The sequence below is a fragment of the Ranitomeya variabilis genome, chromosome 6 (genome assembly GCF_051348905.1).
Source record: "Ranitomeya variabilis isolate aRanVar5 chromosome 6, aRanVar5.hap1, whole genome shotgun sequence".
NCBI lineage: Eukaryota > Metazoa > Chordata > Amphibia > Anura > Dendrobatidae > Ranitomeya > Ranitomeya variabilis.
In genome coordinates, this window is record NC_135237.1 from 185,242,713 (window position 1) to 185,257,732 (window position 15,020).

The 15,020-nt window shown below is 36.6% G+C and overlaps 1 protein-coding gene across 8 annotated transcripts in view; it reads right to left on the minus strand.

Moving 5' to 3' along the window:
- Positions 1-870: 870 nt before the first annotated feature.
- ITPRID1 (ITPR interacting domain containing 1) overlaps positions 871-15,020 on the minus strand; it is a 270,965-nt gene continuing 256,815 nt past the window's right edge. For 5 of the 8 annotated variants that reach the window (XM_077269316.1, XM_077269313.1, XM_077269314.1 and 2 more), the window contains 5 exons: positions 12,494-13,669; positions 9,050-9,177; positions 8,386-8,497; positions 5,724-5,954; positions 873-3,999 (listed from right to left, as the gene is read on the minus strand). In XM_077269316.1, the coding sequence (XP_077125431.1) occupies positions 3,964-3,999; positions 5,724-5,954; positions 8,386-8,497; positions 9,050-9,177; positions 12,494-13,669 (1,683 nt within the window). In that variant the 3' untranslated portion in view covers positions 873-3,963. Of the gene's footprint in view, positions 4,000-5,723; positions 5,955-8,385; positions 8,498-9,049; positions 9,178-12,493; positions 13,670-15,020 lie in introns of all 8 variants that reach the window. The other 3 variants (XM_077269315.1, XM_077269312.1, XM_077269319.1) reach the window with 2 other exon arrangements.

A 15,020-nucleotide genomic window follows, 5' to 3' on the forward strand; every position in this document is an offset into this window, starting at 1 on the left:
AGGAAAAGCTATTGATACTTTATGAAAAGATAAGATTTTTCCACTACTCAGTATGAAAAAGCCTTGACTTTGTCTAATTGCACCATCTCTGTATAAATACCAGTAAGACATGCATCTGTCCTGAAACAACAGGATTATTTTTGAACCATCTTTACAATTTAAATAGGCTAAAAATTCTGAGTTCTGTGTTTTGTTAAATAGGCTGTTAAGGTTTTTTTTCCCAACAGTTATCACCTATATTTCCCTAGCCTGGTAGGATGAGGTTACATAAAGAATAAGGTTGTATTTGAATCAAATAGCTCAAAAGGGACTCAATACAGTCCCGGGAGGCCTTGTAGTGGCATACTTATGTTTTCCTCAACATTTATAGGCTATTTAGCCTATATTCGCTGCAAATCAAATTTTTAGTTAATTGAGATCAGCAAATGTCAGGTGATCCACACAACTGTAGTGTAAATTGGTCAAAGTTACATTTTGTACTGTATTACTATAAGAATAAAAGTAGTAATGTTAAATATTAGGCACTTATTCATTGGGATTCACAGATACCATGAAATCCCCAAATGTCTGCAATGCTTTGAACAGTATGACAACAATCAAGAAGGCTTTCCATTCTATCAAATCCATACAATTCACACCTGACTTCCTAACCAAAACATTGTATATGTAACAGACCCAGCTGGATTTCAAATAATTCAACTTTATATTTTCAAACTTATCTGAAAGCCTGCCATTTAAGATACAAAAGCAGTCAGACCAAAACCTATAAAAAGGTATAAAATTCTCAGTCACAAAGAGATATAACCCTGAAAAAAACCTGTAGCAGAAACTTTTAGTGAATCATCAGTAAAAGATTGCCCTTCCCTTTGTCTAATACTGCAATGTAACTTAACATGTTTAAAAATTTTTATTTCTAGCATACACAAACATCAAAATGCAATATAAGGTGAGAGAAGAAGGAACAGTTAGTAAGTTATATCTATCCTAAACTCCTCCCTAGTAAGAGTGAAACACTTTTCACACAAACGTAAACATCTAAAATAGGAAAGACCCCAGCCTAATCCAATAAAATTAAATATAAACAATGTCTACTACATATATTATGGGGTCAATTCCCAAAGTCATCCCCTTTTTAGTTCTCCAGTGGTTCTGGCAATCTGCTTGAACAAAGTGCCCAAATTATTTAAACTTTCAATTTGTAATAAATATTTAAGCTGCATATTTTCTTTATACATAAACCACAAAATGAGGACATTATTCCATTATGTTATGTTGATTTATTAAATAGCACATTTACACACATTAACAATATATTGTAATTTTGCTGCAGTCATTTATCCATTACTTAAGTCTTGTTACATTAATGAACAAACCGGTAAATGTTACTTCTAGAGAGACTGAGTAAAACAACAAACAAATCAAAAAATAAAAACACAGTGACATAGATGAGTTCAGTAAAGGGGTTGCCTGGTACTTTACTATTGATATCTTATCCTTTTGATAGGTCATTAATACCAGATAGGTGGGGGTGCAACACATAGCATTCCAGGGATCAGGTGATGCACAGCACAGCTCCATCAACTAAATAGTGGCCGTGGCTGGGTAATATACTTAGGCCTTATGCAAAGGAAAAGGACTGGATCTCCAATATGAAGCCACTCTTTAATTAACGGAGCTGTCATTTTCCTAATCTGTGAGTTTGCCAGGTGTTCCTCCCTCAAACATCTGGTATCGATGACCTATCCTAAAGACTAACCCCTCTAGGGATAAGATAATACCTATGCAGTGCCCTTTGCTGTTGGGTTTTGTGTTGATATGCCCTAAAAAGTGAATTTACATGGGTTACTGAAAAAAAGAACCATTTACTTAAGTGAAGCTGTTTTGAAGTCACTGTGACTACTGTCTGGCCTCCGTCATGTTATGAATGTATGAAACAGACAAATACTGCCAGGATGGAGGGCAGACAGTGTCTACAGTGGCTTAGTTGCCTTCATTCAATTGAAAGCCAGTGTTCCCAGTGGAATATAATTTTTCTGGGATTCTGACAGAAACCCTACGGTAGTGCTCAGCATATAACCACATAAGTGTGAACCAACTCTTAAAGTCAGTCTTTTGCATAATTGAAAGGCAATCCAACATAAACTAACATGTTCAATATAGTGTCCCTTTGTAATGATGACCTAAATCATGTATGGGCCAGGTTCACACTGGTTGGTGCTTGGTGGAATGTTTTGAGGTCAATAAACAGTAATGGATCCCAAAGAGAGTATAAAGAAAGCCACCTTTCTTTGTCCAATCCCTGATTTAGCTGCAAACAACGCAATGAAACGGCATCGTGTGCAAATGGCCATAATGCCAGTACCACGATTAATCACTCTTAAGGAGCATGCAGTCTGCACAGAAAGTCTAGCACCATAGAGGGCTAGCACATATCAAATTGCCCTCAAATCATGCACAATTGTAAAATCTTGATCTGCTCCTCATAGAGAGGACTCATAATCTACTGTCCTACTTTGTGTCTGCAGAAAGGGAAAGGTGACTTTAAAGAGGACTGTAAATACCATTTTGCAATACAGTCTCAATAGTACTACCAGGATTTCCTCCTACTACTTCTTGTTATTTATTACAATTTTTGAGAAAAAAAAATATTACAAAATTTGAGAAAGCTCATCCCATTGTAAATTGTAACCCAGCATCTAAGAAGAACTATTCTTTTTTATGAGTGGGGTGAACTCTCTCTCTCTTCATCTTTAAAGAGGATCTGCTACTATGTAAAAAATGGGCACTTTTAGCTCTCATTATATTCCTCTTGTTCCCGAGTATTCCATTTTTTACCAGCCACATGGTTTCAAGGAAATTAGCATTGTTATTTAGTGTTATTTTTTCTGATCAAGGGAGCATGACTCATAATTGTCTTGGATGTTCCTTTAGACTTCTCTTCATTACTAACCCAAGATCAATGCCTTCTTTGTAAAGCCCAAAGCCAAAACCTGGCCACTTTTGACCTGCTGACAAATCCTAGTTAATATTTATTTTCTCGTTAGTCTGCCATCTTGTAAATTTATCTAAAAAACTGTATCCCCTTATGGCAATATTGAGAAGTTCAAATATTTCAATATGTTAAAGATTAATTTAACACAAAGCCAATGAATTATGACTTTTTTCATTATTTTTCTAACTCTGTATACTGACGTGCATGGAGTAGAGTAATTGTTTGTAACATTGTATTCGATATCTGAGGGCAGCTAGCTGCATTCTGTCTCCCCTGCTCCTCTATCATATGTAGGAGAGAATGGCGGTGTGACCATTCAACTGTTTTCCATCACTTATTTGTGACAATTGCTGTAAATGTAGAGAGAGAAGCCTTGCTTAATTCCACACTTCAAAAGTATGAATGGATAGAATTAGTTTGAGCTGTGCTTTAGCGCCCATACGCCTAGCATGTACAGTATGCGCATTCCTAAACATTTGCAATCTTAAATTCGCTGACTGAGTTAGATTAGTTCTTACTAGATTTTACTAACAAAGACTGCATATTCCTTGTTTATGATTGCATACATAGTTATCTCAGCATATAAGATGCTAATGAGTAGTGCTCAACACACCAACAAAACTAACATCATAAACACGTTCATTGTGATATTTTAGAACTCCACCATATGGAAGCTTTGGGGGTATGTCAAAAACAGTAGTGAGTCACATATCTGCCCAGATTGAGAAGGATATACAGAGACTGGCAGGGAACGAGGAAGTGCAGAAATGGAGTCATCTGGTTGTGTATCTCATTTTTTTAGTATTTTACACCATTCTAAACCTGGAAACAGAAAATTGCGTCATGCTAAACCAGTTAAGACGGTGCACTCTGTGAGTGAAGATCTCCATTATAGGCATTCCACAAATCTTGTAAAGTGATGAATTAAGTTCAAAAGACACGCAAGGCAAGCTTCAGATTTTCCTTCATGTTTAGGAGTTCTTAAAACTTTGAAGGGTTTTCTTGATCTATAAAGAGAGGAACACAAACTTTTGAATAGAGTTGCATCACACATACAACATTCTCCATCAGTTAAATATTAAACTTGTTGATCAGACTTGTTTGGCTTCAAAATTGGCTTCTGACTGAATTTAAAGAATCATTAAAACTTAAAATCATGATTTTTGCCTAAACTTATAGAGCTCTCCAATTAATCCCACTTTCATTGTCTTGACTGAAGCCATTTGAAGATCCTCTAACATCCCGTCGTACTTAGGCCACAGCTATAGCCTTAGCTGGCCATGACAATGGTGCAAAGCAGTCATGATTTACGTAGGTTTCATCATATTTAATGTTATTGTCTACAGTACTATTTACTCATACAAAGATTGTAGTGATGGAGTTTGTAACCCACGAGACTGTATAGGAAATACGCAGACTGCCTCTAACAATGCTTATGGATATTGTGCCATACATAGACTGTGTGACAATAAAATAGGAAGTCATTAACAGCTAGGGGAAAGGGGGCATTGGAGCATGCCAAAGAGTGGTCTTATACGCAGAGTTATGTGGTGCAAGGTGACCATCTAAACTTTGTGATTCTACCTTGCTATTTGATAAAGATGAGTCAATCTTTTGAAATTTGAATTTGCTAGCTTCATCAAATTTTTACATAAAAGCAATTAGCAGCAAATCAGTTTGACACTAAAAAGCAAATACTGCAAAGTCTCAAATTGCTCTGAAAACACGTGTACATCAGAATTAATAGGACTGTATTTCATACTTTTCAAGCTCCTTAATGCAAAGTAATGACAAAGTGACCTCGACCTATCTGGAACAACTGAATGTTGTGACTATCTGTAATGTTTACTTAGTGCTTCAAAGATATCTCTTCCTATCTCTTTTTTAATACTGTGTATTCCTTGACACTGCTTTTTTTTACAGACTATGGTAATCCTCCTTATTGGCTGGACATGTAAAGTGCTAGTTGCAAAGCATGAAGAATTCTATGCAGCTGTGCTTGTAATTATATTAAGTGCTGTAGATGGTGGGCTATTAAAAGTCTTTGTAATAATACATTGAGGAACATTTATTCTTAAATTGTTCCACAATTATTAGAAATAGTTATTCACACATTTGTCTTACCATCTACATGCCTCTGAGAGACTCTTCCCTTCTAGCATGATCATTTATCTACAGTCATGTGACTTAGTTGAAACTTGATCATCTAGTTGTGTTTCATTAGTATCAGATATGAGTGAATCTCTTCATGCAACTCTGGTCTATAGTTTAGGTCAGTGCTCTGTGACCGTGGACAGGATTTGATCGAAATTCCTAACTCTACGGGGTCATACACTTGGCTTATGATTAGCCAGGCTGGTAAGACCTCACCTGTGAGCCGCACGGAGCTTAGATGATGTCATGCTAGGCTGGCTAATAAGATGTCATCCCAGAAGTTCAGGAAAATTGTGTTTTACCTTTCATGGCCAGAGAGCACCAACTTGGATCTGGGTTGCGCAAAGTGATCCACTCATCTCTAATTGGTGCCACTTACTTTTCCAGCCTTTTGTTACCTGCCCCAACCTTTTTGAGATATGAAATCAATGAATTCATTTAAAAAGAAATGGAAAAGTGTCTAACTTTCAGGTTCTGAGCTGTGTTCTATGCTGTGTTCTTGTCTTCTTTACATCTTACACAGCATTCCAACTTCTTTGGAATTGGGGTTGTGTATATGAGATCATTTTTTACTTACATTTTGTATAATAGTGCTAAAGTCAATCTTCGGTGTCTGAGTTATGCTTGCTCCCTGGTTTACTTGAGTACCTTGATCTTCTTTGTGAACTGCACAAGAAGAAGTAGATGGTAAACTGTTGGTTCTATGTAAACTTTCATTGTGTTCCACAGGATTCCTCTCTTGTTCCCAGTTATAAAACTCAAGCTCTGAATAAAGCCTTGATTGTTCCTCCAAAACCTCTTCAAGTTGCTGAAAACAGAAATGAATGTACGTGAAGTTAATACACATATTGCATAGTAAAATTAATTTACTATATACTGGCTTTGAGAAGTGTAAAAATATACTGAATTGAGTAATTGGTTTCTCATCTTACACTACAGGGAGATTTGGATTCTATAACTAGTAAAATGTACAGATTAGTATTGCACGGTATGGGTAATATTTTATTTATCTGGTACACAAGTACCATTGAGTGATGAACAAAGGATGTCGTTCACCAAAAAAGAGAATATTTCTGATGTATTAACTATTTAACATCTAGGAAACTATTTATAAAAATAATCTGCATGGTTCATAATCAGGCTGTAAGAGGTGCCAGCTTAAAATTCTATGTAAATGTTCTTGTTTTTCATTAAAGACTTTAAAAGGCAGTCTGTCAGCCGGTTTTGGTATGTAATTCGACATCAGCATAATGTAGGGGCAGTGAGCGTGACTACACCTACAGTGGCAAGTAAAAGTTTGGGTACCCCTGGTCAAAATTATTGTGAACATTTAAGCAATGGAATTATCTCTAATAGCACTAAAGTTGAAGATGAAACATTTCCTTTGTTATATATATATATATATATATATATATATATATATATATATATATATATATATATATATACATATACACATATATATTACAACAACTTCAGAATCTGCTACATTTTTCTGATGGTCTTTTGCAGTCAATTAGTGTTCTGCAGTCAAGAAGGCCTCTCTAGTTATCCTATGAGCAGCTCTCAATGAAATTTTGCTTGGTTTTCCAAACCTTATCTTGACCTACACTGTTCCTGTTAACTGCCATTTCTTATTACATTTTGAACTGAGAAAAGGACAACTTGAAAATGCTTTACTATCTTATTATAGCTTTCTCCTCTTGCTTTGTGGTCCTCCACAATTTTCAGAGTGCTAGGTAGCAGCTTAAAAAGAACCCATGACTACTGATTTTTAGCACAAGGTTAGAGGAGGCTGGGGTTTTTGCATCACCTGGCCTCTCCTAATGATGATAGTGAACAAGGTATAAACCAGCAGACTAACTAAGATCTGAAACCTTGATCAAAGTTATATGAGCACACATTTCCAAAGGTGCCCAAACTTTTGCCTTGGCCCATTTTCCTTTTTGTAATTTTTAAAATGTAAAAAACAACAGTACATTTTTTTTGCCTAAAATACTAAGGAAATATCTTATCATTAACTTTAGCCCTTTTAGAGATCATTTAGTCTTCAACTTGCTTAACTCTTCACAATAACAGTAATTTTGACCAGGGGTGCTCAAACTTTTTAGATGCCACTGTATGTATCACATAGCTTAATGGGTGCAGCAGTTGTGTGATAGAATTCCAGTTTTCTCTTTTGTAAATTTAGCAGAGCTCAAAAGTTGAGATGTGTATAACCCTGCCCACATCACTGATTGACAGTGTATTATGCATATTGACAGAAAGATGCAAATCAGTAGTGGGGCGTGATTGGACTTACGAGACATGAGAGTAACTTGTCATGTAGTGATAATATTTTGCTGATAAAACTATGATTTTATTAAATTAGGAAAACACAGCCCTAGAAAGTGACACATTGCTGAAATCAGGTTGTCTGCCCCTACATAATGCTGATCTCAGATTACATAGCAAAATCGTGTTGACAGATTCCCTTTAATAACTTTTAAGTGATGTAGTATTGTTCAGCACTAGTCATTACCACCCCAGCTTGTAAAAATTGTAGAATTTGAATCCTCATTATGAACCACATACCAGCATGTCTTATTTTTGGCTCACAGCATCCTTTCTTTTCACTTTTATGTTGTAGGGCCCAGTTTACACTGCTTTTACACTGTTTTTTCCAAGCTCTATTCATTTTTTCTGACACACACATTAATGTAGTCTGCTTCATTGTTAGTCATGTCTGAAAAGATAAAGAAGACATGAAAAACTCTAGTTGTGTTGTTGTATTCTATAGCTTTGTTGGTCTTTCAGTCTGATTCCCATTTTTCGAGGATTCCGAATTAACTCTTGTAAACACTACATAAAAGCCGTGCGAGCAACAACATTTTGAAATGGTTGAAGCCTTAAAATAGGCAGTCATAAGACCAAGCTTGCAAAGGTTTTAGTCTGTAGTTTGTTACTATGGCTCTCCCGAGGCAATCTCTTGTGTCACATTTAAGACTACTTACAAAGACATTACACTTTAGAATTTTAGGTCACTGGAACAATAAAATATAGTTTTAAAGGAGAATTAACCCTTTAATTTAGTATCTAGCTACACACAAATATCAAGTGAGCATGATGGTGTTCGGAAACAAAAGAACCAATGCCCTGAAATTTGTTTTTTAATTACACAATGTAAATGGGAACATATCAAATTTTACTTAAAAGAAAGAAATTCTGATATGAGAATCTTAAATTTTTTTTTTACATACCATTGAAATGGTCTCTTTCACTTGACGTGCTCGTGCATCCAAATTATATTCCAATTCTAATGCTTCTTTGAGAACATTTTGACGTAGTAAGTGCAGTCGTCTCATGTTTTCTCTTAAAAACAAAAAAAGTAACATTTATTGTAAGTTGTAGTAAGTGAACTGTTAGGCAGTGTGCACATGTTGCAGATTTTTTGAGTTTTTTTCGTGTTTTTTCACTGTAAAAATGCTATAAAAATGCGAAAAAACACATACATTATGCATCCCATCATTTAGAATGCATTCTGCAATTTTTGTGCACATGATGTGTTTTTTTCCGTGAAAACAACGCATCGCGGTAAAAAACGCAGCATGTTCATTAATTTTTTGGCGGATTTCCCACTATATTATTGCATTGGAAACCTCCGGAAAAATCCGCAAAAAAACCGCACCAAAACCGCGGTAAAAACCCATGCGGATTTCTTGCAGAAAATGTCCGGTTTTGCTCAGGAAATTTCTGCAAGAAATCCTGAACGTGTGCACATAGCCTAAAAGAATAGAAAATAAAAGCAAAATAGTAACCTAGATATCAGCACACATATCAGAGACTCGGGGCAAGACGTTAGATCACTTGTCACTTATGATAAAACTGTATAACCTTTAATAATACTGTGAATTTGGACTTTACCTTTCTTCACTTGTAAAAATGTTATAGCATCCAGCTTGTTGTTCAGTTAAACATTGTTCAATATCTATTAGCTTTTCCCGATATTTCTGGCATGCTTTTTTCATGTTTTCCACATCCTGGTCAGTATTCTGTTCAGGATATACAAATTATTGAAATAATCTGAGTAATGTATTATCTAATTGGGTTGTTAAGGTGAATCTCATCACCAGATTTCATAATACATACTGCAGGTATTAAAAAGATCTTAGACCAGATGAAGCTGGGCTACTTACTTTGAAAATCCTAATATTTTCCTTGATATAAAAAGGTCCTGCAAGTGTGTGAGATAGCATAAGTCTAAGTGTATTCATAAGTTTATTCACCAAGGCTGACTGGAGCTTTTACTGAGTAGTGTGAGATTTCAGTGGCAGCAAGGAGGCTTTATATTGAAGAGGTGTCAATTGGGCTAAGCTTACCCTGAGAATACTTTAGCTTATGGTGTTCTGGAAAGTGGAAAACCCTGTCAAAGAGTAATTATTGTTTTAGCTTTTTTTCAATAAATCAAAGGACTCACGAAAGTTGAAAACTTTGTTATTTATGTTATCAAAAAAATTTGTTTCTTTCACCTCCAGGACTAATCTTTCACTCTGAATTCATGAGTAATATCTGTAATCTGTAAAAACAGGTTTTACCATCACTGTAAGAGGAGATGACAGTTAGTTCTTTTAAAATTGTATGGAGAGGGGATGGGGATTAGCTAGAGGCAGACACACACATTTGCTATAAGTGCTGCTGAAACACTTGTTTTAGTGCCCCATGGACCTTTAGGAGTACCAACTACAGTCTCCTTTCTCAATAGCGGGAAAATTTGACTTTTCTGAAGACTCGAGATGGGGAAACATTTACAGTAAAGTTTGGGGTCTGTACCGAATACCTACTGTTCAGGTAAGGACATCGAACACGGACTTCACCAGAAAGTTTATGTTACTGTTCAAGTTTGGCACCCCGAACACCGGATGTTTCTCGCGCTGTCATGAGCACGACACCGCGGCAAACACTGCCTCTGGTCGGCGGCAAAATCATTACCACCATTCAGACAGCTGTGGTTCCCAGCCTTTCAAATTACAGCATAAACCCGCAGCTGTGAATGGAGGTATAAAGTTTATCTCCAGTCACTGTCATCAGCTGATGGGACTACTACTTCCATCAGCCTATCTCTGCTGATGTTAATAACAGAGAAAGCAGTCATTGGCTGATGGAAGTATTCATCAGCCGCGCCTGCGCTCTTAATAATTAAAAAAAAAATAGCGTGGGTTCCCCAGTATATTTGATAACCAGCCAAGCAAAACTGATAGCTGTGGGCTGCAACCCTCAGCTATCAGCTTTAGCAACATTGGTTATCAAGAATAGAGGGGTCCTCACAACATTTTTTAAAAGTATTTACATAAATAATTAAAAAAAGACGTGGGGTTCCCTCCATTTTTGACAACCAGCCAAACTAAAGCAGGGGCTGCTATTCTCTGGCCGATAAGAAATAAAAATAGCAGCCCACAGCTTCCATGAAATCTATTAGATGTGCAAATTTTGGCACTTTGCCCGACTCTTCCCACTTGCTCCCGGTGAACTGCCGTGAACTCGCCTCTGTTCTGAGACTTTTTCTCACTGTGCTAGCAGTGATCTCACCGAGGTCACCGCACTTCATGGGCCTGGATGAGATGCAGCCTCAGTGACTGTTGATAATCTCGATGACGTCACCGCTGGTCACAGATGCTGCACTCACAGCACCTTATTTCTCAGTGGTTTTTGGCCTAGACGGTTGCATCTTGGTACCATCCAGATTAAAAACTGTTAATCCCCAGAAATTGATTATGGCATGGAACAGAATGACGGACAGGTGAGGAATATGGTTGTTTTTTATTTTTGTTTTATTAGAGGAGTCATGAGCTTCAATGAAATGTGCATTAGGTGAGTATAACTGTGTTTCGTATTTTTAAATAAAAAAATGAAACTTTTTACAAATAAAATACTTTATTTTTTCAGTGTCTTTATTTATAATATAACTATAGGATTAGAAATGGATGGGTGTTTTATAGATGCCTCTCTGTTAGTAAGCCGTGGGATTGATGTCACTATACAATAAAAGATGACATCAACCCCACAAATATGAACCCCACTTGCCACCACCACAGGGCAAGTGGGAAGAACATGAAAAGTGCCAGAATTGGTGCATCTAATAGATGTTCCTTTTCTGGCCAGCTGCAGGCTTCTGCATTTAGGCTGGAGAAGACCCAATATCCATGGCTGCTTACCAGTCTGAGAGTACCAGCCTTCAGCTGTCTGCTTTAGCTTGGCTAGTTGTCAAAAATATGGGAGAAACCCCATATAATTTTTTTAAATTATTTAAATAATTAGAAAAATGATGTGGGGACCCCTCTGTTCTTGTTAACCAACCTTCCTAAAGCTGACAGATGAGGGTTGATCAGTTTTGCTTGGCTTGTTATAAAAAATACAGGGGAACCCAAGCCATTTTTTTAATTTTTTAATTATTTAGAGGACAGGCGCCGGCTGATAAATACTCCCATCAACCGCCTGCTCTCGCTGTTAACTGCAGCAGGCATAGGCTGATGGGAGTAGTAGTCCCATCAGCTGACAACAGTGACCAGAGGTAAACCTTTTACCTCCAATCACAGCTGTGGGCTCATACTGTCATTTGAACTTTTTAAAACTGTTTGGCCAGACCTGAACATTGAGGGGTCTGCCCATCTCTGCTGAAGACATATTTTACCCATAAATTGAGAAGGTTGAGAATGATTGATCAATACAGGAGTATAAAAAAAACAGATTTCTCTTATAACATGTATTACAAAGTTTTTTTAATTTTCACGTGCACAAATTTTTGATAATGGAATAAAACAATAGTTACTTTTTAAGATCCTGGCAGGGTGGAATCTGGATCTGTGAGAAATGTTATTTTTTATTTTTTTAATAATAAATATCAAAAGAGGTTGCCCTCTACTTAGACAACCCTTTCTCAAGCTCTATGTTCCCCCTTATAAACTAATAACACCTATACTCACCCCAGGTGCCAGCAACCTTTCAGCGGTGTCGGAAGGCCCGGGAGAGCCAGTGCTGACATCGCTGGAACGGCACCCACACATGATGTGAGTATAGGTGTGGGGAACACAGTGATTGAGAAGGGGTTGTCCGTGTAGTGGTCAACCCCATTAAGCTTCCCTACATTAGTGATCAGATTATAAATCCTGATAACTGCATCAGTATTACTGTACATAGAGTGCATCAGATTCTTACATAGAGGCCTTTTTACAGTTCTCTTATTTGAGAAACTTCCAATAGTGAATGTTATACAACTTTCCCGTAAAATGATGACATTAAGTGACACTAAGTTGTAGCTAGTTATTCACAGATGACAGATAGTAATGAATATGAGGTGCACACTATACATACCAGTGATATGACGATTAATGACTCTCTCAATAACTTCAGAGTATCTGATAACTCTTTCTCTAGGTTGATGTAAGCAGAAGGCCTCATGGATGCATTGTGCCTGTGCCTCCTTGGAGCACAGCAGTGATGACAGTGACAGCAATAACAATGGCTGCTCAGGGGTGAATGCAGAAAATGATTTGGACCCCCAAGTGCAGTATCAAATGACAGTGACTCAGTGAAGTAACAACTCCGAGGATGTGAACAGTGATTGTTAGTATAGCATTCATTCCACCACCCTGTATCAGTCTGACTAAAGGCTTCTTTTCGCTCTATACTGCACTTTAGCAAAGCATGCAATTCACTTCTGTTAGTATTTGTGTTAACAACAGTATTAGGTCTATTCAATCCATCATTTGCATCCTGGAACCAGGTTGAAGACATCTGAATGGTCACTGACTTGTAAATATTCGTGTTTAATTCCGTTTGATATGTACTCTTTTTGTCTTTGGAGATAGAATTTAACTCTTCATCTGAGTAATCTACAGAGCCTTCTGGGGTATGGACATGGTAGCCAAAGCTATGTAAATCACTGGTGGGAGATGGTGTCCATTTTAGGTTGGACAACTCTACTGAACACTCATCATCTGCAAATGAATCTCTCTCACTGTCACTCTTTTGGAGATTACTTACACATTCTTCAGAGATGTCTGGCATTAGACTATCATTTATCTCACCAGGAGATTCAGGAATAATATCGCTTATGTAATGTGGGATATAAATTGGGAAGTCAACTTCTGAAGGAACCGTTGGGGACTGTGCTTGATCTTGATTGATGGAACCAATCAGTTCATACTGTAGTAGATAGCTGTCAGTATCTACATATTCTTCATTTCTGGTAACTCTAGATGATGGCTCTTGACTTTCTATTTCTTGCATATTATCTTTATCAACATTATCAGTTTGACTATCGAAACTCTGAAACACATCACTCTTTTCAGTGTCCATTGACAATGATTTCAATTTTTCTTTCAATGCTTTAAGTCCACTTATCACAGTATTTTCACATGTATCCAGATGTTCAGTGAAGTCACAGAGGTCATTCAATTCTTCACTTTCATTGTTAAAGATTGAGACATCTGCTTTCTCCCTGAGAGTAGTCTGGCTATCATTACTGTCTGAGCTTTCATGTAAATTCTGTAGAAAGAAAATGGCAGACAGTCCTTGGTTAGATAATATTATTAAACTATTGTTATAGTCACTAAAATGTCTGTGCTAGCTGCAGTCCCACAATGAAATGTCTTTTTACCAATTCTGTAATGTTTATTATTATCAGTGGGATTGGATGATTATCTACCGTCAAGGCCAAAAGGATTGGCACCCGAGACATTGTTCCAGAACAAAAAATATTTATCCAAGAAAGTTATTACACATGATTAGTTATACACATGTTTAATTTCCTTTGTTTGCATTGGAACAACACGAACAAAAAGATAAAAAAGGCAAATTGGATATCATTTCGCAAAAAAAAAACCCAATATGGGCCGGACAAAATTATTGGCATCTTTCCAACATTGTGGGTAAACAACTTCACTTCAAGCATGAGATTTTTGTTCAAACTCACCTGTGGCAAGTAACAGAGGTGGTTGATTTGAAAATAATAGATAAAATGGGAATAACTTGACTCAATATTTGCATTGTATTTTTGTGTGTGCCACACTAAGCTAGGAGAACAGCGAGTAAGTGAGTAAGCCAACATCTTTCTAGGAAAGCTTCTCTTGGACAGATGTGGCCAAGATAGAGCTTTTTGGTAAAACACATCATTCTTATTTTTACAGAAAATGGAATGAGGCCTGCAATGAAAAGAACACGGCATCTACAGTCAAATACTGTGCTTTGGCTGTGTGCAAGGCATCATTAAATCTGAAGATTACCAAAAGGATTTTGGGTGGCAGTGTATTGCCCTGTGTCAGAAAGCTGGGTTTAACGTAATGAATGAGGAATACGATGGTTTAAAATTTTGCATTTCATAGAAGTCATTAAACAGAAAAGAATGTTTCATTTTTTTCCTGTAAACATTCAAAATCGATGACAAATTAATTGTTTTATTGTCAGTCGTTAACCGTTTCACCCAGAAGCCTATTTTCACCTTCCTGACCAAGCCAATTTTTACAATTGTGACCAGTGTCAATTTATGAGGTCATAACTCTGGAACACTTCAATGGATCCCTCTGATACTGAGAATATTTTCTCGGGACATATTACACTTTATGATAGTAATAAAATTTATTTGATATGATATGCGATTATTTGTGAAAAAAATGGAAATTTGGTGAAAATTTCGCAATTTTTAAACGTTTAATTTTTATGCCCTTAAATAATAGAGTCATATCGCACAAAATAGTTAATAAATAACATTTCCCACATGTATACTATACATCAGCAAAATTTTGGAAACATAATTTTTTGGGAATGTGGAAGGAAAAAATAAACATTTATTTTTCTTTCACCAAAATTTTCCTTTAGACCTAATTTTTTTTACTTTCGC